The sequence below is a fragment of the Pteronotus mesoamericanus genome, unplaced genomic scaffold (genome assembly GCF_021234165.1).
Source record: "Pteronotus mesoamericanus isolate MK-2021 breed Mesoamerican mustached bat unplaced genomic scaffold, CSHL_Meso_final scaffold_125, whole genome shotgun sequence".
NCBI lineage: Eukaryota > Metazoa > Chordata > Mammalia > Chiroptera > Mormoopidae > Pteronotus > Pteronotus mesoamericanus.
Window position 1 is genome coordinate 7,208,594 of NW_026555304.1, and position 27,692 is coordinate 7,236,285.

The window sequence follows — 27,692 nt, forward strand, 5'->3', positions numbered from 1 at the left end:
CCTGGTTCTTGGTTTCTTCATAAGTAAATAATAACCTCATCACACCAAGCTATTTTGAATCCCTTTAATCATTTCCTCAGGACTAAAATCATCCAACTGAAATCCAACAACCTCTACTCATGAATTAACTTTAAAATAAACTTCAATGACTTCACACAGTGATAAATGCAACATACAAACTTTATTAACAAGTTAACAGGTAAAGTCAAACAAGCACTTACATTAAGAGAAAAAGTAACTAGAAGAAATTTTAAACACCTTAAAGTAACCTACTTGTAGTTGCATTTAACTGAGCTCTGTTGCTGTGAAGAATACAGCTCATGCACAGGTATGGATGAATGATTTGTACATTTTTCAAGTATTCACTGAATACTACCTTATATACACATATACATTAAATTTGAAAAAGATTTAATTGACGATCTCCAGATATACTTCATTTTTGTTGGTCTTTTGGAAGAGGTCGTCTAAAGAGAAGAATATGTGGTTCTGTGGAAAGAAAATGTTTTATATCATTTTAATATTACATGGTTAATTTTCACTCAAAATTCAAAGAATTCTCAATGAAACCAAAATAAAGTAAAATAAGCCTATTGTCAACTAATGTTACTTATTGAGGTATCGAAACTTTGCTTGAAAGTCACTGTCAACAGAAAACAGAAGAAAACCACCTGAGAATGAGTATTTCCCCAGTGTTTTAGTTTTACCCATCCTGGAAAAAAGGGATGGTAGGGTACAAAGTACAAAAACTACTTTGGGGAGAATGGTTTCTACCTTTAGAATCTCAATTCCAGCAAAAAATAAAGAGAAAAGTTATCTCTGTGGGGTAAAAACATCAACACCTCATTCAAAAACTACCAGCTTACAAAAATGCCAGTCCCAAGAATGCATCCCAGTAGATTACTTCATTATGCGGAGGTGGCCTAGGAATCTACAGTTAAGTCTCCCCAGTTGTTTTTGTATTATCTAGAGAGACACTTCTTGAACTCTAATATGATTACGTGCCCCAATCCCAAGAAAACTGAGTCTTAAAAGAGTTTTTGATGCTGCTACTGCTGTTTTTCCTTAGCAGGAGTGGAAAACAAGGTAGCTTTAGGCCCACCTAATGCAGCTTCTACAGAATGCCTTCAAACTTTGTTCAAAGCATTTTAAATTCTTGACATTGGATTTACTGATATAACCCATAAGTAGAACTTAACCCCACTGAGTTTTAGTTTACTGTTTAGTTAACCTGGAAAACTCTGGTAAAACTACTTAAGCACTCACAATGCGTAACACAGCACATTTGAATTCAGTGGCAATGTTATCTGTTTAATCTTACATACAGTTGATAACAATTATCCTTTAATAGAAGGTTAAAATACAAATCACTTCAAATTGCATACATTTCTGTATATAAAACTAAAAAAAATTTACCCTATTTATTTATAGACAGGAGAAGGGAGGGAGAAAGAGAGGGAAAGAAACATCAATATGAAAGAAGTCTTGCATGTGTCCAGATCTGGAGCGAGACCTGCACCCTAGGCATGTGCCCTGACCAGGAATCCAACTGATGACCTTCAACTTTGTGGGAGAACGCTGAACCAACTGAGCCACATACCAGTCAGGGCCTCTGTACATAAAACTTAAGGAAACTTAAGTTGTTTTAAAATAAGTTCTTCGTTTTCAAAGAAGGGATAACAGAATACTAAGTATATTTATGGTAAAATAAGATTATTAACAATGACAAATTTTTTTTAAAAATAGCAGCCTATGTTTTTACTTTTTTTTGCAGGGGAGAAAAATACACTATTTTCACTCATGTGGTATTTTACTTACTGTAAAACTGGAACCCTCTTTAAGAAGGAAAAGAATCTAGTAATTCAAAATTAGTCAAAATTGTCAGAGTTACTTTAGAATATCTCAATGTCAGCATTACTAAAAATTTTTCAACACCATAACTGCTACTATTCTAATTCAGTAATGTTTTCCCAAGCAGCAAAACTTACCTGGCTCATGAATCATGTAATGAACCCATCCTAGACTCTGTTGGACACCAAGTCTCCTCCACTCCTCTTCAGACATCAGATGGGTTTTCGGTACTTGTTTGGAAAGTTCTCTGGGTAACATGACATGCCTGTTGAACGACACAGCCAAGTATTAGTGTTCTGTGTGCAAACATGCCTTTTTCTACAATTATGATCACTTTACACATGCATCTTTAGGATACTTAAAATAAGGGATTTTTGCCTCAAAGTTCTTTAAAGCAACCACCATATTATGTCAGTTGGCATCAGTCTTGAGGACTACAATCTGTACTACCTTTAATTCTAATTTTTAATGGCCTAAATTCAAATTAGGTAAGGATATGCAGTCCAAAACCAGAAGGCATTCATTTTATTTAGGATTAACTTTTTTTTCATACTAGAGAGGGCTTGCTAGTTGTCTCAATCTTCTTCAGGAATAGGACCCTAAAAACTAATTTCAACACAGAATTACCCGAAAAACATCCATACTTCCCTGTGACTGTGTCTGGCCATGTGACTAAACCTGGGCCATGGGATATAAGCAGAAAATGAGTAATTTATGGAGTGTTTGCAGAAGGAAAGAGCATGCCCAATTCTTCTCTATATCTCTTTCCTGTTGATTATGAAGCATATTAACCTGACCAGGGAGCTAGAGAAGCCATATAAGACCACAGAAGCTACTGTAAATTGAGTATGGACCCTGATTGTAGAGCTGTCAATCCAGCCTCATGTAATTTTTACACAAGGAGAAAAAAAAGTCTCATTTTTTAAGTTAATTTGGGTTTCATTACTCAACACTAAATTTGTAGCAAATACAAATCCTCGTACACTCCAGAAGTTGCTTTACACTTTGTTCAGAATAAAAAGTAAAAAAAAAACCCCAATCACATATACATATATCTTGCAACCTTCAGTTTTCCAATAAGTTAACAGACCTATACATGCAAGACTTATTTTTTAGGAAGGCATGCAATATTCTTCAATGTCAAGAACACAAATTGTAACTTTGTTAAATGCTTAAACACAAATCTGCACACCACCCCTTATTTAATTACAATAAAAAGATCTTCATGAAAATCAGCTTCTAGCACCATTGCCAATTATGAGTATTAGTTTTATACACAGTCATCCATAACCACCAAATTTTTTTACTAGTATAGGATATCTATTCCTGTGAATGAGTTGGCTGGAGATGAGAAAGGTGCAATCTGGTTACTTTCCGGCACATAGGAAAAGTAAACCCATAACCCATCATAAAACTAAGGTGCTCTCAACCTAGTCTGTGGCTGGGTAGTTAAGTACCAATTTCATATTATTTGCAGAACAAAAGCAAGCCTTTGAACAAACTTATTATGTAGCTACTTTGCCACAAGGTCTAGTCAAATTAAGCTTACTCTCATAGTTAGTTAAAATTTCACCAATTCCCATGAACTACATGGTGATTCTTAGCAATACTTTATCAGCTATCCCATTTAATCTTGAAATGCTGCTTTAACATCTAATATTAAGGTTCTGCAAATAACCTGTTATCTTATTTCTATCACACTGTGAGAAATCTTTATGTGTACCTACATAATGTACCAACATGTTTTGATATAAGTCACAACCTCTACCTTCTCCAGAAACCATGAAAACAGGCTCACCATTGAGGTGTGATTATAAAGGAAAAATGTCTACGTTGCTTCAAACTCACACAGAAATTCTACCTGTATTTCATTGCACAGAGATAGTTTCTAACTATGTGGAAGAACAATTATTTCTGAAACTCAGTATTTATTTCAATACTATGGGCTTTCATGGAGGGAAGAAGGCAAAGACAAATATAAACAACAAAGGAGCTGTAAGATGCAATCAATTAGGAGGGCCAAACAGAAGCTGTGCAAAGGATTTTTAAAATACTAATTTACAGCTTTGATAAATTTAAAACCATACTTGTTCCAGATGTTATTTAACAGAACTAAGTCTTTAAGACCATTTATAAAAGAACCTAAGTGTAGTAAAAGGAATAGAAAATTAAGTTTGCATTTACAAAAGAAAAACCAAAGATGTCGATAACTGCATACTAGCAAAAATAAAACTTTTGAAATTCACACTGCATGCTGCATCACCATGTACAAATTGCCCAAGAATCACACCTCACTGATTTTATTATCAACTATCGATTTACCTTTAAAAGTAGCTCTGAAAGTTAATTGCTGTTCTGGTTCTACTGTAAAAAGGTAAGTGGCTTTATTAGGAAAGACCATCATCTTTAATAATGGGTTAGAAATATATCACTTCAAATATGACAGGGTTTTCTTCTATACATGAATACACAGAAACTACTAAGTAAATTCGGCTGAAATTTCATAGCACACTCTACTTATCTAGTGCTCATCAATGACTGTTGGTTTATTAAAACTAAAAAATTAAACTACTACCAGAAAACTTGAATAGTATCTTAATTTACGTGAAGCCACACGTGTTTCAGAATTAATATTTTTTCCAGGTTTTAGAAAGGTAATACAGTCTACATTCTGTCCATTAATATCTATCCCTAGCTAGGCTCTTGGTCGACATCTCGTAATTGAACATTATTCCAACATATTACAGCATTCAGGCTGTGTAGTTTGTAGTTACCGTTTTTTGTTTTTTTTTAAATACTTTAAATTTCTATCCAGAAAAACAAGCTTTTTCTGACTGGAATATAAAACAATGCATGTAATACTAATCTCTACAGCCCTGTTTTTCTTGTGAGATTTCCAAAACACTAAAAAAAGAGACACACACACAGAGACACACACCAAACGCAGTATTATTTCTTCCTCAAATAACATTCTTAGAAATCTAACTTCAAGGGACAGCAGACAAGAAAACAAGGTCGCTACTTGGATCCAGAAAGCAGTTTCCTAGTCACTACCCAGCAGGATGGCCAGGGTCAAACCGGGCTTCGAAGCCACGCCCCAAGTAGGTCTGCAGACAATAAGACCAATAAATGACGTGTTTCTTCCCTCCCACAATTCAAGTTGCTTAATTTTACAGGTTAATTTCAGTAACTATGTTCTAGAGAATCACATCGCGACTCAAGAGGCCAAAAATTCCTCAAAGCGATTATTACTTGGTCAATACATACTAGCAGGGGGTAAAAAAAAAGGCCCAAATCCAAGAAAGTTCTCAATTTAGTCTGAAAAGGAACCCCCTCTAATAATGCCCTTGGTCATCACGGTTAATTCACAAAAGGCTACGTAGGTCACCCAAAAAACATTTTTCAAATCCCAATCGGCATGCCAAGTTTCCAGGTTTACCCCTCTAGGTCATTTTTAGTATCACTAACTTCGAAAGCCAAAAAAAAAAGGGGGGGGGTTCTCAATGTTAACAAACTAAAATTACCCTTCCACCCTCCGCCTGGCAATAACTGCAAAAATGCTAACTACTACGCGATCCTCAAGAACCGTGGCACCAATGAAGTAGGCGGGTTCTCGCTGCTGGCTGTCGGCCACTGCCCAACTCAGAGGGTCCACCCGGCTGTGCCTCAGAACCCGGGTTTGCTGCTGCCCTTCCGCCCGTTTCCTTTAAGGCAGCAACTCAGAAGCGGCCCCCTTCCCGCAACTCCCTCAACCTTCTTACAAACCGAACAAAGAGCGGAGGCCGGGCCGACCCACCGAGGCGAGGAGAGGGGAACATTCCAGCCCTGACGCGTTTCTTCCACGACGGCCTCGACCCCCACAGGGCCCCTACTCCAACTAACCGCGGACCACCTGACCTGACTTCCGGCCCCACCCGAGCCCAGGCCGCCGAGCTGAGGGAGCCCGCCTGCAGGCCGCTCACCGGTACTCGTAGTGCTCGTCGAAGTATTTGTCTGAGTAGTAGATCTGTTTGTGGGCCATCCTCCCAAAAAGTGAGCAGCGCAAAGCGGGAGCGATGGAGCAGAAAGAATGGGCGCGACGCAGTGCACCAACCGTCCGGCTCAGATCGAGGTAACGACCTAACTGCGACTAACTGACTGCAGGCCGAACGATCTCGGTTTGAATCCGACAGCCCACCGCTGATTGGAGGAAGATATCGACCAATCATATTTTGCGCAAACTGCGGGAAGGCGGGGACGGCTTCCAACCTATCGTCAGCGCTTTTCCGTGTTATTCACTCCCAAGATCAGCCACTCAGAGGCCTGTTGCGAGGTTGCCGGAGGGAAGAAGTAGATGATTGGCATGGCGTGGAGGCGGAGACCTTCCAGACGTAGGAAGCGTGACTTGGAAGGGCGGAATCGAAACGTTAAGGGTCGCAGAGCGCGTGCGTAGGGGTTTGGAACGTTCCAGGTCTGCAGAACCGTTAGGGGTACGAACCGGCGGGACGTGTGAGGTATCGCGGGGTTTGGCGAGACCAGGGCGGGCCGGCTTACTGGCTTGCGCAGAATTGGGGCGTCTGGCGTGTGGTAGGCGTCCCAGGGCTGTGGGAAGTAGGGAGAGGGAGGCGGCTACATGAGGCTGCGGAGAGTCCAGGTTTAGAAGGGTGAGGGGACGAGCCCTGTTTTGGAGAGTAGGGCCGCAGGGAAGCCGAGGTTGAGCCGCATGGAAGGTTTCAGAAGCCGATCAAGGTGCTGCGTGGACGGGGAGCCCGGGGCCGAGCCCCAAAGGCCTGACGTTAGGTAAAACGTATGATTTCACACCGTGCGGACGCTCGGATAACAACACTGTGGGTACGCATGTATATGCGTGTTTTCTAAATGGAAAAGTGTAAAAAGATTCCTTAAAAATAACACTATCAAATTAAAAGTGTTTTTTAAAAGTTCTTTTGGCTCTTAGTAGTGAACCCTAAATAAAATTGCTGGGGGAAAAAAATGCCGAGATGTATACTGGTTCTTTTTAGGTGACAATTAAAAGTGACCGTTTTTAGTATTTTTTACATTTCCCCAAATGAGCGTGTTATTTTCCTAGTAACCTAGCCTATATTCAGTGTTAGATGCTGCAGAGTGCTGATGAGAGAGCATAGATGGGCCCTGCAGCTTCCCAACACCAGATGGGCCTTTACTTTCAGGTTTATGAAAGGGCTTACTTATAACTTGTGCTCAGGAGGTCCCGCTTTCCCCATTCCTCTCCCTCCTTGCGTCCTTCGGATTTCCAGCCCCGCGCACCGGACTTTGCTTGGATTGCTTGGCATCACATATGCGCTGTTGCCTACTCTTCAAAAACCGGGGAAGAGGGCATGTATCTTTTGTTCACCACTCTGTACTCAGAACATAGCAGATTCCTTTGCACGTGAACACTAAATTTGAAGTTAAAGGTAATGTATGCCTAAATAATTAGGTGTGGTTATGTACTGTGAAGGTAAAGATGTAAATAAACCGTTAAAGGGAGATGATTAAGGAAATCACTAACTTATCGGTATAAGCTGGGAAAGAAAAGTTTCCTAAGAAATGTATTTTTACAGAGATGTATTGTGTAAAATTTCAAACACAGAGAAGTGGAATATTAAAATCAACTAAGGTGTACTGATTATTCAATTCAGCAATAAATATAGTGCCCTTCTTGTTTCATCTATTCCCATCTTTTTTGCTAGAATATATTTAAAGAGATCCCAAATATAAGGCAATTTTACTCTGAAATGATACTTTGTGTCTATCTCTGTCATTATGGTGTACATCTTAAGAAAATTTTAAAAAGTATGACACCTATTTTAGATTCTGATGACAGGTGCCTTTTTATGGTTGCTTCATTTGGATCCACATCGACACTTGGACACATTGAATTTGTTTTATGTTTCTTTTAGTCTTTAAACAAGGTCCCCTGACATCATCTTTTCACGTTCGGATTTGTAAGAGAAACAAAGTCATTTTCACCTGTGGGGCACTCCCCACCCTGGATTCAAGTGATTGTCTTGTGGTGTTATTTACTTTGTTTTTCCTGTAATCTGGTTTTTTGTTTTTTGAACTCTGTAGGGCATGCATGCCAACACTCCCCATGCACAGATCCCTGATGGTGGCAGAGGTGGGACAGGGAAAGTGAGGGGCAGACTAGGCCAGGAGGGGGACCAGAGGAATGAGATCCCAACTGGGAAACAGTGGGAGGCAGGGCTTCATGTAAACTGAGGCTCCCAACCCTCAGTGCAGGCTCTCTTGTCCCACCAGACTTCACTTGCAAAACATACATATAAAAATAAAATTAGTAAGAATTACCAGACATAAAGGCAAAGCATTAAACCCAAGTGAAGGGTCCTGTGTGACTGACGTAGTTGCACATCATGAGTTGCAACCAACTCATTTTTTTAAAATACCATTCTTACATAAGAGAATAAGCTTTTCATAAAACCTGAAAGCTTGGTAAAACTCTTCAGAAGACTTAATTAGTGCTTCAGTTTAACAGATATAGGGCTCATCAGTCTTTTTCTCACTTATTGAGCCAGTACAGAAAGACAGTAAAGGGGAAATATGTGAAGGTAAAAAAAAAAAAAAAGACTTAAAACCCAACATCAAATGTCACATACTTAGAAGTTAACCTAACAAAAGATATACAAAGACATAAGCAATTTTAGGAATATTTGAGAGACATAAAGCACTTGAATAATTTCGTGTGGTAAAGATATAAATTCTTTTTAACTTGGTCATAGAGTCATTCTAATTTAAAAAAAACTTTCAAGGGACTTATTTAACTGACAAAAATGTATATGGAAGAGAACTAAGAATAGCACATACATTTCAATGGACTGACATCATAATTTGTTAAGAAACTAAAAATTAAGACAGTGTAGTAGTGGCTTATAAAAATTAAGATAACAGCACTGGATAGACAAACTGACTGAAATGTAATAGCCAGCTTCGTATACTGTTTGCTAAAGCTTTATAATTGTTGTAGATATCTTTTAGATGATTTTGAGGATGTACTCTTTCATTCCTGGTTTGCTAAATTTTTATCATATGTATATATTGTATGTCTTTGCATACTTTCCAAGTTTTTATTTTTTACATTTAATTAAATTTTTTTAGAATTAATATAAGTTGTAAATACTATAAAGTATATTAATAACTGCAGTCTTAAGAATGAGTGGAATGGCAGTATTAGTGAAAAATAAATAGTTGAAATAAAAAATTCAACAGCTATGCCCTGGCTGGTGTGGTTCAGTGGATTGAGTGCCAGCCTGTGAACCAAAAGGTTGCTGATTTGATTCCCAGTGTAGGGCGCATTCCTTGTTGTGGGCCAGGTCCCCTATAGGGGGTGCGTGAGAGGCAACCATACATTGATGTTTCTCTCCCTCTATTTCTCTCTCCCTTTCCCTCTCTCTAAAAATAAAATCTTTAAAAAGAAAATTTCACAGCTAAACTGAAGGCATTATGGATACAAAGTAAGAACACATTAGTGAGCCAGAGGATAGGGTCGAGTAACAGTCCCAGAAAAACATCAGAAAGGGTAAATAGAAAGACTCAAGGAGGCTAGAAGTGACAGCTGTCATAACAATAGTCACAAATGGAAAGAAAACAATAGAGGAGATGAAATACTTGTACAAATAATGGTTGTGAATTCCTCATTTCAAGGAAAGATAAGACTACGGATTCAGCGGGGTTGTAGAGTGCTAATTGTATAGATAAGAAAAATATAACCATAGATTATAATGCAATTTAAGAATATCAAACACAAAGTTCTAAAAGCTTCCAGGGAGACATTGCAGATTACACCTACAAAGCAACAAGAACATTAAAAATGGCAATCTCCAAAGCAACTCTGGACTTGAGGAAAATAGGTTACTGTTCACAAAGGGTTGAAAGAAAGAGTAGAAATGAATTCAAGACCTTCACAATACTGTAAGGCCTCACCTGGCATCGCTGGTAAGTTCTTGCGAGACAGGCACCAGTAAGCTAGGACAAGTGGACCAGAGAAGCAGACATAGCTGAAAAAACTGGCTGAGCAATTTACAGCCAATACAGAAGGCTACTTCCCTGGAGCTAACATCTAAGCCTCAGTTGTATTTCAACTCCAGGCCCAGAAAAGCAATAAAACCAGGTGGGGGACACTAGGACCAGTTGCAATGACTAGGGACCCTTCGCCTGGCACTGACCAGTCAGTGGAGAACACAACCCTGAAAAAGCACACCGGGAAAACTGATGAATATTCTGCTGAAGGCCTCCCCTGAGATGTCCCCAAAGATTTCTTGCCTGCAAGAGAGAAGAGCCTAAAGACAAAGGGCTGTCTGTGGAGCAGCCCATGCTATTCCTTTCCCCCTCGTTCCCCCTATTCTTCCCTCACAGGCACGCGTCTCCTTAACTCTAAGGATCCCCAGGAGACTTGCAATCGGGAGCAATGGGCAGTAGCAGCTCAGCTTAGGCTAAGCCCTGAACCTGTCTCCAAGACCCCTTTTCCCCAAGACTTTCCAGTGAGTTAAGGCAGCCCAGCCTAGGCTCTTTACTGTTTCTTCTACGGTAGGGCCTTGTTTCACTGTCCCCAGCTTCAAAAACATACCCTTATAGACACCTAGACTCTTGAAGTTTTTCCTACACAATGCCAAGAACCCACATACTACCGGCTGGTCCTAGACAGACCCTGTCAGTGCCGGGTCCCCTATCCGGTAACACTCAGAAACTGTGACATTAAGTGAAACAATGTATAATGAAACCAATGTAACTACAGGCTAATTGACATAAACAAGAATTAAGTTCCTACAGCATATTTCTGGTCACAAAAACCACCAAACTTCTAAATAAAGACTGAAAAACACTTGAAATATTAAATACTGAAATAAATATGAGCTATACATACATTTAAGAAATGATTAGGAAAAGATCACTCTTTTCCAACTCAGTGCAGTCAGCGTTGTGGTTAGTATCCCAGCAGCTTAGTGCACAAGGTGGGACCTACCTTGGACAGTACACCCTTCCATTGCCGGGAGCACTCACACCCACACCACACTCAGACTGGGAACATCTAGAAACATCAGTTCACCTGATGTGAACTGCACATCTTTGAGATATGGGAGGAAACCAGTGCAAGCAATGGGGTGAATACGCAAAACTGACAGACAGTGACCCTGACCAGAAACAACATTGAATGAAATGTTATTAGACCTGCTATATACCGAAAATAAAGCAAAGTAAGTAACTTTAGCGTATGTAGCACAGGAACCCCAAAGTCATCTGGAGGACTAGCGCATGGACTTGCTGTTTATTACTCATATTATAGCGGACTGCACTAATAGCAGTGGATTGGCATGAGAGAGATTGCACAGTCTCCAGGTTCATTATAAGGGGTCCCAGACAAAGGCAGCACATGTCCAGATTACACACATCTATGTGTAGCCTGGAGCTACATTACATCAGTGCGTACGTGCTGAAGGAAAGGTCAGGAAGCAGTCACAGGACAAGAAGCCACTCCCAAAAGAAGATGAGGGAGTTATAATCCACTTCCCAAACAATACACATGCCTTCTGGCCAGGGGCTCCCTGACCAGCCCTCATGATATGTGGTGGGAGAGTCATGCATTGACCCCACACTCCACCCCAACATTGCTCTTCCACCTCACATTCTTTGTGTTAATTCTTTTGGTAGGGGGCCTGTGTGGTGAGCATGTTGGCGCTTTGCATCCATATACCACATATACAGTAAAGGCTACGCTCTAAGGCTAAAAGTGCAATACAAAAGCCAAATAGACCCAGGAGGAGGGAATGCCACCAATAGTCTGTAGCAGTCAGTATCATAATATTCTTACACAGGGTTGCTGGCATCCACCCCATGAGTTGCACTGTTTCATTTGCAGTCCCCTTTCTGTGTTCAGTGCTTATACGTATGGGCTGCTACACTTTTACCTGTAATGCCAATAGCCACCCATGCCATCCCAAACTCTGTAGGTGATCTATGTCTTGGTACAGTTAGTCTGCTCTCAAAATGGAAAACACCTTCTCACACATCTGTTATAGATGGGGTCAGAAGACTTCCAGCCCTGCAGCAAGTCCCAGCATGTCTGGTTAGCAGGGTGAATCCACCATGGTAGGCCAGCAGAGGCCACAATCGAGAAATCTGTGCAGACCCAATAGTAAGAGCAATTACTCACAGCAGCCAGCATTCCCAGCCTTTGGAGAAAGGTGTTGTTTCCACAAAATCTAACCAGAAAACCCCCAAGAATTTGACAGAGAAACCAGGTAAACAAGGTTATAGTATACATTCTATGAAAACAGAAAGAATACAAAGGTTAATGAACACAACAAATTACAAACCAGTTTCTGAGTCTGCAACAGTGTCAGATGAGAAGACTTCCAAGTGCAAAGCTTTTGCTGGAATGGAATTAAGCAGTGACAATCTGATAGAGCCTCTTTATCTTTAATTTAAATGTCTCTAATGATATCATCAGGTGGTCAGGTAAATTCAGTATGGCTGATACTGAATCAGTAGTTCTCAGTAATTCCAAATCAAAGGATGAAGGAAAAATGACACCCTAGTTTGAAAGAAAATTGGAGAAATTCAGGATCCAGTCTAGTTCATAGGTAAGAAATAAAATTTTATAGGCATTTTGCTAAATTAGAGCTTACTTTCCATATTTATGTATAATAGATTTTATTGAAACATAATTTTTCCCCTAAAATTACCCTCATTTGTTATCAAAGAGCTGAATCAGGAGCAATTCATTTACTGTATTAAGTCCTGTTGTAATTTGGTCTGGTTATTTCATAAATACAACAGGAATAGCAATTGACGGCACAGGGTTTCTTAAATCTACTTTGCTGGAAAGTTACAAGGAATTCCTAGATTGAGTTTTATTTAGCTCCTCAGGGTTGGGAAGCCAAACCACACATCTGCCATAGGTTTTGCCTGCAGTACCTGCAGATTTAGGTGAGTTTCTCCTGTTCTTGAGATCCCCAAAATGTCTTAGGTTCTTCCCATGTAGTCTTTCAGGAAAGTAGCTTTCTCCCCTCACTTGGAAAGACTGCCATGAACCACATGACTAAAGAAGGTACCTGTTGGGAACCCTCCACCTGGTTTCAGGAACTGTAGCCTTGCCAACAGGTGAGAAGGCCCCAAGGCTGGAGCTGAGCAAGGAGACCTTGGAAAAATAGGCCACTGAGGAGACAAAACCTGTCCCCCTGGCAGGGGCTGCACTCCTGCCTTCATCACATCACCCTGCTTGGCCCCAGAGGATGGCTGGTTTGTCAATGATGGGTAAGACCCCTCGATGGCAGGTGCAATCTAAGATAGGCACAATTGCATAGGGGCCATCAGGGAAGGACTTGGGGGACATGGAGAAGGGGCAGAAGACCCCCACCCCTCTCCTTTGTCATGGCCAGAGTCCTCATTCTATCAGAAAGAAATTTCCTTATCTCTTGGTTGCTCTTCTCCACCCATCTGACTCAGGCTTTAGACAATACTAGAGGCAGGTACAGCCCTAAACTGGATCAGGCAGTTTCTGGGGGCAATTAGGCCTGAAAAAGGAATGTATTAAATCTTATGAAACCTGCTTTGCTAAGAATGCCTTCGAGTTAATGAGTACTGGCGTTTGGGGTCCGAGCATAGGATGAGTTTCTTTTCCCAGTTTTCAGGGCTGAATGGGCATCACTATGTCTACCACATCCTGACTCAGAAAGACTCTTGTAATCCCTTTACTATTATCCTTGAACCATATCTCTTTCCTATAACCATTACTGTTTAACATTAATTGATGAGCTTTACATGCATTCCATCTATCACTATATAAGCTAAACTCAATAAAAGCCACTTCTACAGAAGAGCTCAAAGCATTCCCCATTGGAGGGAATCACCACCCCTCTCCTGACAGGAAAATCGTATCTGGTACAGTTTATTTCTTCATCCTCAGCAGCCGGGGGGACTCTGCAGGATGGAGCCTCCCTCAGGTACCAGGCCATTTCTGCAAGGGCCAATATTGGCTTCAAAGTCAATCTTAATTCCTTATGGTGACATCCAGAGCCCAGGCAAAACAAAACTCCTTTGCTCATGACATTCCAGTCAAAGACTTAGTTGATAAAATCACAATTGGAAACTGGCTTTATATGTCCTGTTATGAAGAAATCAAATTCTGGACTTCTGGCCAAGATGGAGGCGTACGTAGATACACTTTTTCTCCTCGCACAACCAAAAGGAGAACAATAAATTTATAAACAAAAAATAACCAGAACTGCCAGAAAATCGACCTGTATGGAAGTTTGACAACCAAGAAGCTGAAGAAGAAACATTCAAACATTCATTCAGACTGGTAGGAGGGGTAGAGATGGGCAGCTTGGATAGAGTGGATGCACAGCAAGGCAGTGGCTGGAGGACTGGGTGGGCAAGGCGGTGGGTGGCGGACCAGGCAGTCCCACATTAGCATGTGGATAAACCTTGAGGAACCGATGGGGAGCAAGACAGATCACACAATCCAAGGTTCCAGTGCAGGAAAAGAAAGCCTCAAAACCTCTGAAGGTAAAAACCTGTGGGGGTTGCAGCAGCAGGAAAAACTCAGCCTCAAAGGAAAATCCACTCGAGAAACCCATGGGGACCTAGAATGTACACAAACCCACCCACCCAGCAATCAGCACTAGAAAGGTCCTATTTGCTTGTGGGTAGCAGGGGAAGGAACTGAAAGCCTGCCAAGATTCGAGCAAGCAGCAGTGCTTCCTCTTGGACCCCTCCCCCACATACAGCATCACAATGCAGCAACCTGAGTTGCCCCACCTTAGTGAATGCCTAAGGCTCTGCCCCTCCCAACGTAATAGTTGCCTGGAGACAAAGAAATATGGCCCAAATGAAAGAACAGATCAAAAATAGAGCTAAACGATGAACAGAAAGCCAACTTTTCATATGTATAGTTCAAAACACTGGTAATCTGGATACTAACTGAATTGGTTGAGTATGGTTGCAAAATGGAGGAAAAAGTGAAGGCTATGCAAAGTGAAACAAAGAAAAATATATGGGGAACCAACAGTAGAGGAAGGGAAACAGGGACTCAGATCAACGATTGGGAGCAGAAGGAAGAGTAAACATTCAACCAGAACAGAATAAAGAAACAAGAATTCAGAAAAATGAGGAGAGGCTTAGGATCCTCTGGGACAACTTTAAACAATACAACATTTGAATCACAGGGGTGCCAGAAGGAGAAGAGGAAGAGCAAGAAATTGAAAACTTATTTGAAAAATTAATGAAGGAGAATTTCTCCAAACTAGTCAAGGAAGTAGGCTTCCAGGAGATCCAGGAAGCTCTGAGGGTCCCAAACAAGTTGGACCCAAGGAAGCACACATCGAGGCACATCATAATTACATTGCCCAAGATTAAAGATAAGGAGAACATCTTAAAAGCAGCAAGAGAAAAGGAGACAGTTACCTACAAAGGAGTGCCCATAAGACTAGCCACTGATTTCTCAAAAGAAACCTTGTAGACAAGAAGCGGCTGGCAAAAAGTATTCAAAGTCATGAAAGGCAAGGACCTACATCCAAGATTACTCTATCCAGCAAAGCTATCATTTAGAATGGAAAGACAGATGAAATGCTTCCCAGATAAGGTAAAATTAAAGGAGTTCATCATCACCAAGCCCTTATTATATGAGATGTTAAAGGGATTTTTCTAAGAAAAAGAAGAAGATCAAAAACTATGATCAGTAAAATGACAACAAACTCACAACTATCAACAAGTGAACCTAAAAAACCCCAAAAAACAAAAGACAAAATCAAACAAAGCTAGAACGGGAATGGAATCACAGAAATGGAGATCAGAGGGGAGGGGAAAAGAGGAGAATGGGGGAAAAGGTACAGGGAATAAGCAGCATAAATAGTAGGTACAAAACTGACAGGGGGAGGTTAAGAATAGTACAGGAAATGTAGAAACCAAAGAGCTTATATGTATGACCCATGGACACAAACTAAGGGTGGGTGGAAAATGCTGGGGAAAGGGGAGGTACAGGGTGGAGGGGAATAAAGGGGAGAAAAAAATGGGACACCTGTAATAGCATAATCAAAAAAATATATATATTAAAAAAAGAAATCAAATTCCTATTTGGATTTTGCAAACAAACGTATTGCTATGGAAAGAATAATAATCATTAAGAGATTCCAAATTTCAGAGGGATCAAATGGGGAGAAAAATATAAATGCCTCAATAGTGCTTATGAAATTATACTTTATAAATTGCTTTAAGAAACCAAGTTTTCTTATGTCTGAAAAACAAATGATTAAATGTTGGCAATATTTTGCAACAAAAAGTTATAAAAGCCACAATTATTTTCAGTTCCTTTTTTTCCTATAATTAATTTCTGTTTATCTTGATCATCTGCAAGCACCTCTGTGAATCCGGTTATTTCACAGAGCTCCAGCAGTCTTCACTTAGTTCAAAGATATGATCTGAAAATCCATTCTCATAAATATGCAATCCAAAACAAGTCAGGACCCTCTGTGAACCTCTCTCAAGACACAACATATTTTTGCAAAGGCATTAGAGCAAAACAATGACTGTTTAATAAATGACAAAACTTAAAATGACATGGTTACAGAGTTGAGTATAATACAATTGACAAAGGAATTTGCTTCCCTATAACAATATTTTAAGATAACTAAAATTACAAATGAAATTATATCAGCACTCATATAATCTGTAGAACATCTACTTTAAAAATAAAAACATGTATATACAAATGGAACATAGTTATTTCTTTATTTGACAAAGCTTGCCATGTACTTCAAACATATTAAATAGGTCTAATTAATTTCAAAACTTCTCTTTTATAAAAGGAGAACAAATAGTTTAGGTATTCCAGGGTCCCACTGGAATAATCAAGTCATTTCTCAATTAAAAAGTCTCTTAAAATTTGAACTTTGGGAGGGATGTCAAACAAACTTAACCAAAATATGATAACATAAACTTTTTGTAAACCAACACCTTTTTATACTAATTACTTTAAAAGACAGTAATTAAACTTAAAACTGTTTTTCACATCAAATAATTTGTCAAGACCACAGGATCCTGTTTAATTTATAGAAGTGTTTACTTTCTTTAGACCAATAAAATATTTCATTCTAATTATGCCACGTGGAGGCAGGAAACACATCACATGTAATACACAGAAAACATGTATCACATACAGATCACACATGTGAAGACTATACATGTAAAGCACAACATTTTCTCATTTGCTTATCTTTTTGCTTTTTCCTTCTACACAATCCTTCTTCAGCTTACACAGACCCAATGCAGATTTTCCTAGTCCCTTTTAGTTTGTCATTTTAATGTATCCAGGAATTAGAAAAATTTACTTTTAATTCTATTTCCTTCAAAATACATTGTCATAATTTATACATTTAATACCAAAGCCATATATTTTTCAACTTAAACATAAGTAATTAGCATCATTTTGATTGACCAATTCATGAATGCTTCATAAACTTTACCCAGTTTACTAGACTTCAGCCAAACAATTCTAATTAGTCTAAAATGCAATCTAAGCCTCTCCTTTCCAAAACTGAAACAAAGACAAAATCTAAAGGAAAGGCAAAATTTCAAGAAAGCTAGGACTAGCTTTAGAATCCTATTTCCCTATTTTTATTTCCACTTAACTTTACCCTCTAAGTGCCATACTTTTGCTTCAGCTGCTTCTTCCTTTTCCTCCATTCAGGTCCTCTGCAAAGCCCAGGGAAGAGTTGGGAGCATCACTCCAATACTGCTGCACCACCCCGGGATTACCCTCACTATTTCCGGGATTACCCCCTGGTCTCCCCAACCCGGCATGCTATCACATGTAGTCTATTCCACAAGCCTATTTTCCAATATATCCTGTTCGTGATGCCAAGTGCAACACAGGAGCTGCAAACCAAGGAGCTACTTAAGTGTTCATGATATTCTGAAGAAACCACCCAGAGATCTAGAAGATGTGGACATGCCATTTATTACTCACATTAAAGGGGAATGCACTGACAGCAGCTGTGCAAGAGAGACCACACCTCCTCCAGTCTGAGGCGTAAGGCGTCCCAAACAAAGGCAGCATGGGCCCAGGTTGCAAAAACCTATGCGTGGCATGGTGCTATGTTACATCAGTGTATACGTTCAGCAGGAAAAGGTCAAGAAGCAATCACAGGACAAAAAGTTGCTCCCAAAAGGCGATCAGGAGGGAGTTGCAATCCATTCCCATTCCCAAAACAATACACGTTCCTTCTGGCTAGGTCATTCCTAGTCAGCCCTCATCATAGGTGGTGGGAGAGTCATGTCTTGAACGCACAATACATTTATTGTCTAAAACAAGAATTTTTTAAAATGTTTATTAACAATTTTGTCTGTTTATAATCTACTCTGACAGCCTTCCACAGCAGCAGAGGTTGGAAAGCTAAAAACATTTCATGGATTTTATTGCAGCTGTGATTCTGGATGTAATCAAATTTTCCCTAATCAGATATGTTTTTGAGATTTTAGTTTAGAACAAAGATAAAAGGGGACTACATCAGTGATCTATTGCTGCAAAATAAACTGGCGAGCCCCCACCCCAAATTAGAGGCTTAGAGCAATGATTTATTTTTTTCTTGTGAATCTGAGGGTTGTTTGGTCAGTTCTGAAGTGGGTATGGAACAACGTGCCCCAAAAGGTGAAAACCACCACTAACCAGGCTGGGGAAAGAGGAAACTTAGCAGGCCAGTGAAAGTTACTTTGCATATCTAAAGAACTTGGCTAGTGTTTTAGTAACGCTAATTTCTGTGTCGCAGGAGCCTGGGAAATGGGCTCTACTCTAACTCTTGATGAAGCCAGGAGGCGGTCCCCGGTTACCGCGCCTGCCTGCGTGAGCGGTTTGGAGGCGGTTCCCACGTCGTGGGATCAACAGTGCCCGGACTAACAATGGCTGCTGAGAAAGACAGAAGAAACCAGAGTACTGGCAGATGTAACCCTTTGTGGGAGGAGTTGGAAATGGGGTTAAGGAGGAAAATCCACCACGGGATTTAAACCCAACTGTGGGGCAGGCTTGCTCTCTTTGCCATGTGGCTTAAGAAAGGAGCCCAATGTAGCAGGCGTGCAGGGATCTTGGCCACATGGTTTGAAAGGATGCAGAAGAACCCCCGCTGGCCCACCATGAGGAAGTGCCATGCGGTTTGGACTTAAGAGCGGAAGACTAGCCAAGCACGGATAACTGGAGGAAGACAAAATACAGATGGGGGTCTGCTTAGCTAAGTTAAAACTTCTGTTTCTTTTCCTGGGAGATGGTACCCCTGACCGGCCCGGTTTGGCAAGGGGAGGTAGGACTGTGTGATGATTGGTGTTTTTTTGTTTTAAAGGAAGTGGGAATTAACAGCAGAATTCCACCATTGTTCTAAATCTGTATAAACTTTAAATAAATAGTTGCTTTCCTTCTCTTAAGACTGGCATTTGGAGGGTCACAGTTTTCTTCAGTGGCAGGTAATAGAACCCAGGGTGGTTCTGTTTCAGTTCCTTTCCTCATTTTTCTCACGTCACCCAGGTGCTTTGTTTAGCACCTTGTGCATATGTTTTGCAGCTTGTGCTAACTGATGGCTAGGCAATTTAGCTCTCCTCTCCAAGGCTACATTATACAATGATCACATTCCAGGGCAGCATTCCAAGAATGCAAAAACTTAAGAACTAGCCTCAGCCCGAATAAACTCAATTTTAAAAAAATTGCCCTGTAACGTCACTTAAATCACATTTGTGTTTGTGAAAGCGAGTTACAAGACCAGATTAAAGGTGGAGAAATAGTCTTTACCTATTGATGGAAGGTGTGCTGAAGTGCCTTTGCAAAGGGTATGCATACAAGGATGGAAGTTTTTCTTGACAAGTTAAAATTTACCCCAAGGAGAGATGTGGTACTGGAAACATTCTAACTTTGCTACTGAAGATGGTAGTATAACAATATAGACGAAATTCCCTATAAACCTAGCTTGGGGGAAGGAGAAGAGAGGACAGCCATTGAGAGTTACTTTGCATAACTATGACAACTTGGTTAGCTTCATAGCCCTGTTAAAAAGCTGTGGCAGCCACTGGGAGCCAGGGAGATGGGTGTAACTTTACATGATGTAGCTAGGAGACGGTCCCCCAGTTGCACCTGTGCAAGAGCAGGAAGGAGGTTCCCCTACATCATGGGAAAATGCCTACCCAGCCTAACAATGGCAGCTGGAGAAAGGCAGAAGATACAGGAGGGCTGGCAGGTGTAGCCAACTGTGAGAGGAGTTGGAAATGGGATTGTGCCAGAATCCCTGAGCAAGGCTTTAAACTAGGTGCAGCGGCCATTCAGGGTCTTGGCCACGCAGTCTGGAAAGGAGTAGGGGCTCTTGGCCATGGGGGGAAGAGCAGTGAGAAAGGAAAAGAAAAGCAGGATGTAGCAGCTGTGCGGACTCTCACATGGCTTAGAAAGGAGGATGGCTTCTGCCATGTAGGCTGTAGTAAGAGATTAGACCATGCACTGCTGCAGTGACTGTGTCTGTCCTAGCTAACTTTGGAGCTTCAAAGGATTTCCATGCAAGATCCTGATCTGGTACACCTGGATTTTACCTGGACTTTAAGACCTATGCCTTTCCTGAGTTTCACCATGATCCAGAGTAACATGGAACATGCTTTTCTAGATTATTAAATGGAGGCTGATGAACAGGTATCCTAGATCCTGAAGGAGAGAGCTACTGTGTGAGGATGATGACTTTGGTACCTTCCAGAGGGACTGGAGAACTGTTTGTGCAGCTGGCTTAAGATAAGGAAATAAGGAACTACTAATTCTGGGGTTTCTGGCTCATAGCCTAGGGGGAAGCACAGGAAGTACTGGGTCTCATGGTAAAAGAAGGCTCTGAGCTGAGGTGCTCTGAACAGTCCAAAGATTAGAATGTTGTAAATAAAGATCTGTTCCTTCCAGCATTAATTGTTGAGTCATATGGCACCATGTGAATGGGCACTACCCTGCTTTGTAACAGTAGCAAGAACAAAGTGATTGCAGCTAACAATCTGGTGATGGATTCCTAATCTCTTTCAACTTCCTAAAACTATCAACAGCTGCAAAAATACCTTAGCATGCACTCATTTAGGAGACTAACATAACCTTTACACCAGAATCAGAGAGGGGAATAAGAGAACAAGAAAAGCAAAATTAGAGTCATTCCTATTTAAATGTAGATGTTAATTTAGCTAAATAAACCTAACATTCTATTAAAAATTGCATCAAGTAGTTTGTCTCAAAAAAATCATTGACAGTGAGTTTAATGGCAGTGAACCAACTTATCAATGCAATCACACATAATTGATAAAAGGAAAAAAGAAATAGCATGTTAATATATGCAGAAAAATGTGAGCCCTTATTTATAATAAAAATTATCAGAATAAAGGAAAACTGTCTTACCTGATAGTGACTACAAATCAAAATTCTACAGCAAACACGTGTATTAGAGCAACTTTAGACATATCCATTTTAAGACTGGGATAGTACCAAGATGCCTGTTATTACCACATGCATGAAAAAGATTGCAATCACTGCAATAAAGTATCTAAGAACCTAAAAATGACTGCACAATATCTTTATGAAGACAATGAAGGAAGATCTATACAAATGGAAAGATATAACACATTTATTGTACTGCCAATGCAACATTGTGAGAAGTTAGTTCTCCCCAAATAATTTTGTAACTTCAATCTTTATTGCTACCCCAATAAAAATTCAGGAGAGTTTTTTGAGGAGGTTGAAAAACTTATTCTAAAATTTATATGGTGCAATAAAGACCAACAAAGTCAACTTTGAAATGAGGAGGGAACTTAGCAGGAAAAAACACTTGAACAGAATAAGTAATGTAGAAACAGATCCATGTATATGTGCGGAGTGGGTGCTTGGTAATGGGGGAATCTTATATCAGTGGAGAATATATAGTTGAGAAAGTTGTTCCAATATATGGAAAAAATGTGAAAAAAAGTAAATTATGAGGCTAACGATAAAAATGTTGGAGAATATTTTTGCGAACTTGGGATCACATGAGGCAGAATATTTATGTGGCATAACCACAAAACAAACAATTAATGGTTTTAACTACAAGAAGAGTAAATATTCCTGTTCAACAGGGACACCTAACAGTAGACCATGATAACAAACTGACAACATCTCAGTTTGCAGGCTGGTGCTTAATACACTGAGCCACACCAACCAGGGCATAGAATTAAATTTATAACAATATCAGTTATGTGTATTTCACACAGAAAATATATAGAAAATAACATTTTATATTTTACAAATGTAATATACAGTCATACCCCCAAGGTCTATATATAATACATGATCATAAGTACCTATATGGAAGAATAAAGTGGGAATAGAGCCTTGGCTGGTGTAGCCCAGTGGATTGAGCACTGGCCTGGAGGTCATGGGTTTGATTACCAATCATGGCATTGCCTGAGTTGTGGGCCAGGTCCCCAGTTGGGGGTGAGCAAGAGGCAACAGATCCGTGTATCTCTTGCACATTGAGGTTTCTCCTCTCTTCCTCCCTCCCTCCCTCTCTCTCTAAAAATAAAAAAGTAAAATCTTTAAAAATAAAGATACTGTGCTTAAAATAAAGTTTTTAAAAAAGTGGGAATAGAGATAGTGGGTGATAGAGAGCAAAGACAATAAAGGCAATTGAAAGGGGTTGGTGGGATGTAGAGGAGGGTAAAGGGCAATAAATGGTGATGGAAGGGGATTTTATTTTGGGTGAACACACACTACAATATTCAGATAATGTATTATAGAATTGTACACCTGAAACCTACATAATTTTATTAATCAATATCACCCCAATAAATTCAATAAAAATGAAAAAGAAAAAAAAGGTGATTTATACACACCAATGATAACACTGTTTCATGAACTGAGAAGTGTGACTAATTCAATTCCTTACCCATCTCATCCACAGGTGTTGAACACCAATGTAAAAGAAGTACGTGTCTATCTATTTTGCTTTTTATCGAATTTCAGAGATTTTCCCATCTTGCTTTTTTCTGCCTCCCTAATCTGTCATCAGTGGATTCCACGTAACCCCTTTATGTCTTCCCCTTTGATTGTGATGTATAAAATAAGTGGTAAAACTGCCATTTTCTGGGGCATTTTCTCAATCCATTGAGATTTTGCTTCCCATTAACTGTCATTAGTATGGTTCAAATAAACTCATAAAAATTCTTTATAGGTGGACGTTTCTTACATTGATAGACAAATGGAAACAAAAGGTTTTGCAGTCCTTGGAATTATTAAAGAAAAAAACCCAAGACCCAAAATGTCATCACTGTGGTAAAAGCCCATAATACCAAACCTAGATTTAATACTTGATTAATTGCAGTTTTAATCTCTTCCAGAAATGTAATGTTAATTAACTTTAACCAGCCAGGAATTTTTCTGGTCAAGCACCAGTGAGGTAATCTGTCACATAGGCCCTCTTCGACTTCTGTAGAAAGAAGAGGCAATGTCCATAATAAAAACCTTCCCCTTCTCATCCCTCAAAGAAAAGATGTCCTAGCCCCAAAATAATTTCTTTGCTTTTGCTAATAGCTACCTTACCCCACCTTTTTTCCTGTAAAATCCTCCCATTTTGTACAACTCCTCAGAGCACCTGTGGAGAACAGGACCAATAAAATGACATTGGTCCAGTCAAGATAGCATAAAGTATATAAAACAAAGCGGAGTCACTCATGTCAACCAAGATGGCTACCAATCAGCCATGATACTTTTGTTCAGAAGGAAACTACCTAAGTCACACTAGACACATCTGGCAAGGAGACACAACTAAGATATATGTATATGTGATCAGAGCAGACTCATCTGGCAAGGATACACACCCAAGATACCTGCACATGTGATCAGAATAGCCATGTCCATAAAATGACCATCCATAGATAAGCTTCTGGGGAAATTCCCCACTTGCCATCAGGGATGCCAAGACACTTGTCAAAGGACCCAGAAGTGTGGAGTATACCTCCCTTATGGGTATAACTGAGGGAGGCTCCAGACCACTGCTGAGACAGCTGAGCTCCACACCAGAGTGCTGTTCCACGCCATGCTGATCTCATTTGGCATCAGCCACTAGAGGCTCTGCCCTGTGGACTGAGAACTTTGAATGCCCTGTTGCCCACCTGGCTCTGGAGATCCTTGCAAGACACTGATAACTCCCTTGCCCACAGTGCTCTCCTGGACCTGCAGACTGAGACTCTGGGACTCAGGTTCCTTATTCCCCACAGATCGCTCTGTGTGTGTTACATTTCTCTGAGATTTTTAGAGTGTGAGTAGGATATTAATGTATTTTAACGTTCTACTTTGAGTGAACCTGCATTCATTAAAAGCTGAGTCAATAGCATATTACCTTGTGCGACTCTTGTCTATTCCTTGGTGCTGGGACACTCAGTGGATAGGTAGCTGAGCAGTTTCCAGGCTCTCTTATAGGAAAGACTATATTGTGAACATACACTCATGACAGCATCCTTCTAGTTGCTAAATGGGATGCTGCCAGATTAATTTACTAGGTTTAATTTTGTTTTCTAACTAAATAAAGTAGTAAAGGAGTTCTCTTTTGTTCCTGATCAATTGCAGCATGTGTGTTTGTTGGGGTATCCCTAACACATCAAGTAATTTTGTGACAACATTTGGGTGTCCTACGATTCAACTCAATTCTGACACTACCTGGAGAAGGCATCAGATTCTTGCAGTTTAAGTGCTCAGTCCCACAAGACTGCCTCTCAGCTCCACATTTCAGATGCCATTACAAGCCCAGGTTATTACCTATGTTTCTGACTGACCAATAGCAAATTAAGAGTTCCAACTACCCCCTCAACCCAGGGTGGCAACTGCAAATCTGACTGGCTATAGATCAGAGGTTCGAACAACCCTCTCCTCAGGTTTGATTAATTTGTTAGAGGAGCCCACAGATCTCAGAAATATTTTACATACTAGCTCACCAGTTTATTGCAGAGGATATATAACTCAAGGATAGCTGGTGGAAGAGACTGTGGAAGAAAAGCGGCCACATACTAAACCTGAGAAGCTCAGGGGAGGCCCACGTGGTGGTCTTAAAATCTCAGAGACCTAAAGTAACCACGCAGGATGATCTGAAGTTAATTGAGCCTGTCTGTTGTCTTTTTGCATCTAATATAACATACCTTTGGAATGTCCAATTTCATTTTTCCAGACCCCTCAAGGCACAGGCACCACAGCAGTGGGAGACCACAGATGCCCTCGTTATTGTTATCATGTTAATTGTTGACTGTTATCATCCTGTACCGACCTATGTAAAAGATGTGTCTATCATTTTACTTTTTATCCAATCCCAGAAGTTTCCCCGATTTGCTTCCTCCCACCTCCCTAATACATCACCAATAGATTTCATGTAACCCACTTAAACCTCTTCTTTTCACTGTAATGTATAAAATAAAGGCCAAAACTGCCATTCTCCGGAGTATTATCTCAACTCTGAGGTTTTTTCCCTGGCAATTATCAAGAATCTGGCTCAAATAAATTCATAAAAATTCTCCACAGGTTTGAATGTTTCTTATGTTGACATTTACTGGCAGCAGCGTTACAAAGAGGCACACCCAGAACCACCTTACAGACTCAGACTCCTGCTAGGTACAAACGGGCCCATTGTGCCTCACTGACTCCTCGTTTTGCAAAACATGAACTTGGGTGAGTTTCAGTTGTAATTCCACACTTCCCTGTTTTAAGATATGAGGCCCTGACTCTATTTGAGCTGTCTTTTTAAATCCTCAAAGTGGGGCTAAGGTTAATTAAGGGTTAACAGAAACCAGACTAAGGCAGGACTGGAGAAAAAAATGAATGGCTGGTTTTTAACTTTGGCTTTTCCATTGGAATTTCTTTCTGAGAGTCTAAAGTGCAGGTTCTACAGATCCCAAAATAAAAATAAAATTAACTTGGGAAATTGAGCCTCCAACACCAGGAATTCCAAGACCCCAGCTCTTGTTAATACTCCTGGTAGGAAGCATTGACTTACAAGAACTTTACAGAAATTGGAAGATTTAACTGAAAATGATATCAATGTAACCCTGGCTGGTGTGGCTCAATGGATTGAGCACTGGCCTGAGAACTGAATGGTTGTGGTTTTGATTCCCCGGCCAGGGCGCATGCCTGGGTTGTGGTCCAGGTCTGCAGTAGGGGGTGTGTGAGAGGCAACCACAAATTGATGTTTCTCTCCCTTCCTCCCTTTTTTCCCCTCTCTTTAAAAATAAATAAAATCTTTTTAAAAAAATGATATCAACTTAAAATGGCCAAAATGTAGTTTTCTTTCAGTGCTTAAATTAGTTTTTAATGCAAAATTAGAAAATGTTGGCTCTAAAACTAAACTGAATGAATGGTAAGCATATATTGATTTGGAAATTAAAAGCTTCTAGGAGGAGTGCAAATAAAATTTTTTTAAAAGTTAATAAGAAATTTTAGAGTTTGTCTCTGAACTAAAGAAAGCTAATGTTAAGGTGGTTGGAGATGCAGGCTGTGAAAGAATTCACAAAGAGAACATGTAGAGAATAAAGTTTTTATTCACTCTCCAAGAAACGAGAGAATTGTGTGGAGAAATACACCAACATTGAGGTGTGGAGGCTTTGAGCTTTTATTGAATTATAACGGGATTTAAAAAGAGTGGAGGGTTGCTGTTGTGTGGCCCCTGGGCTGTTGGGGCATTGTAACATGAGACTGCTGTTTCTTCCAAACTCTTTTTTAAAATTATTTTTTTATTTATTTAGTTTTTTTTAAAAGATTGTATATTTATTTAGTTTTTTTTTAAAGACTTTATTTACTTATTTTTAGAGAGAAGGGAAGGGAGGGAGAAAGAGAGGGAGAGAAACATCAATGGGTGGTTGCCTCTCCTGCGCCACCTACTGGGAACCTGGCCTGCAACCCAGCCATGTGTCCTAGACTGGGAATGAAACACACGACGCTTCAGTTCACAAACTGACATTCAATCCACTTAGTCACACCAGCCAGATCTTTTTGTTCCAATCTTATCTTCTGCCTGTGGCTGTAGGAAGCAGTTGGTTCTGTTTTTGCTTCCAGTAATTTCTAGTCCTGGGGACAAAGCCCAGAAGAGTAAAATGGCAGTCATGTTTAACAATATCATAGGCCTACTTGGCAAATGGTGCCACAATAGCAAATGGGGCTTTGTCCTTTCAGCTAATAAATGCCACCTAAAGAAGCTAATAAAATGCCAACACTCCATTCTTCTCTCTACAATTCTGAAACCAAAGTCTGTCTTTGAAATGCAAATACCTGGTCTCCAAGAACTCTTATTTGGACCACCTCCCAAAACACAATTTTTTCGGGAGGTAAATCTTATCAGAAGGGTTGAGAAAAACCTTAGCCATGTCTGATTAAATCAATTTAATTTATTTCAGCTATTCCTTTCTAAATTAGTGAATTTTGATTAAAGTTATTGGCTATCTAGATATTTTGAAATGCTAAAACATTGATTGTTAGACAAATGCTTTTGGCTTTTGTTGCACAGAGGCTGAGGAGTAGATTTGTAGCTGTTAATGAGTGTCTTGTTAATAAATGCCTTTGTTAGAGGTGTGTTTCTTGAAAGTGAGCATATTTGCTGAGAGAGGAACCTATGTTTCTACAGATTATGTAATGTGTTCACAAAAATTAATCTAGGCAGTACTGGCTGTTTATTTTTGGTTATCATTGGAAATTAAAGTTCCTAAAAGTTAAAAATTCAAATTAAGTTAGAAATTGCATGATTTTGGTAATAGAAGGAATGAGATGGAAATAACTTTTGAAGGTAAGGAAGAAAGTTCTAAAGATGGTTATCTCTGAATGGATAAGGTTT

The 27,692-nt window shown here is 39.9% G+C and overlaps 1 protein-coding gene and 1 pseudogene across 1 annotated transcript; both read right to left on the reverse strand.

Moving 5' to 3' along the window:
* Positions 1 to 202: 202 nt before the first annotated feature.
* Positions 203 to 6,015, reverse strand: CKS2 (CDC28 protein kinase regulatory subunit 2). The gene is made up of 3 exons (XM_054587954.1): positions 5,814 to 6,015; positions 1,989 to 2,116; positions 203 to 489 (listed from the first exon to the last, which is right to left on the reverse strand). The coding sequence occupies exons 1-3, from the start codon at positions 5,870 to 5,872 to the stop codon at positions 437 to 439; spliced, it is 240 nt and encodes a 79-aa protein (XP_054443929.1). The 5' UTR covers positions 5,873 to 6,015; the 3' UTR covers positions 203 to 436.
* A 90-nt stretch (positions 6,016 to 6,105) lies between these two features.
* LOC129082261 (ras-related GTP-binding protein C-like) overlaps positions 6,106 to 27,692 on the reverse strand; it is a 35,229-nt pseudogene continuing 13,642 nt past the window's right edge.

Bases quoted from the DNA above. Each gene is read 5' to 3' on its own strand.
- CKS2 (XM_054587954.1), bottom strand. From the start codon at position 5,872: ATGGCCCACAAACAGATCTACTACTCAGACAAATACTTCGACGAGCAC. The intron at 2,117-5,813 runs GTGAGCGGCCTG...GTCGTTCAACAG, and splicing joins GACGAGCACTACGAGTACCG to GCATGTCATGTTACCCAGAG. The intron at 490-1,988 runs GTAAGTTTTGCT...TTCTTTCCACAG, and splicing joins TTACATGATTCATGAGCCAG to AACCACATATTCTTCTCTTT.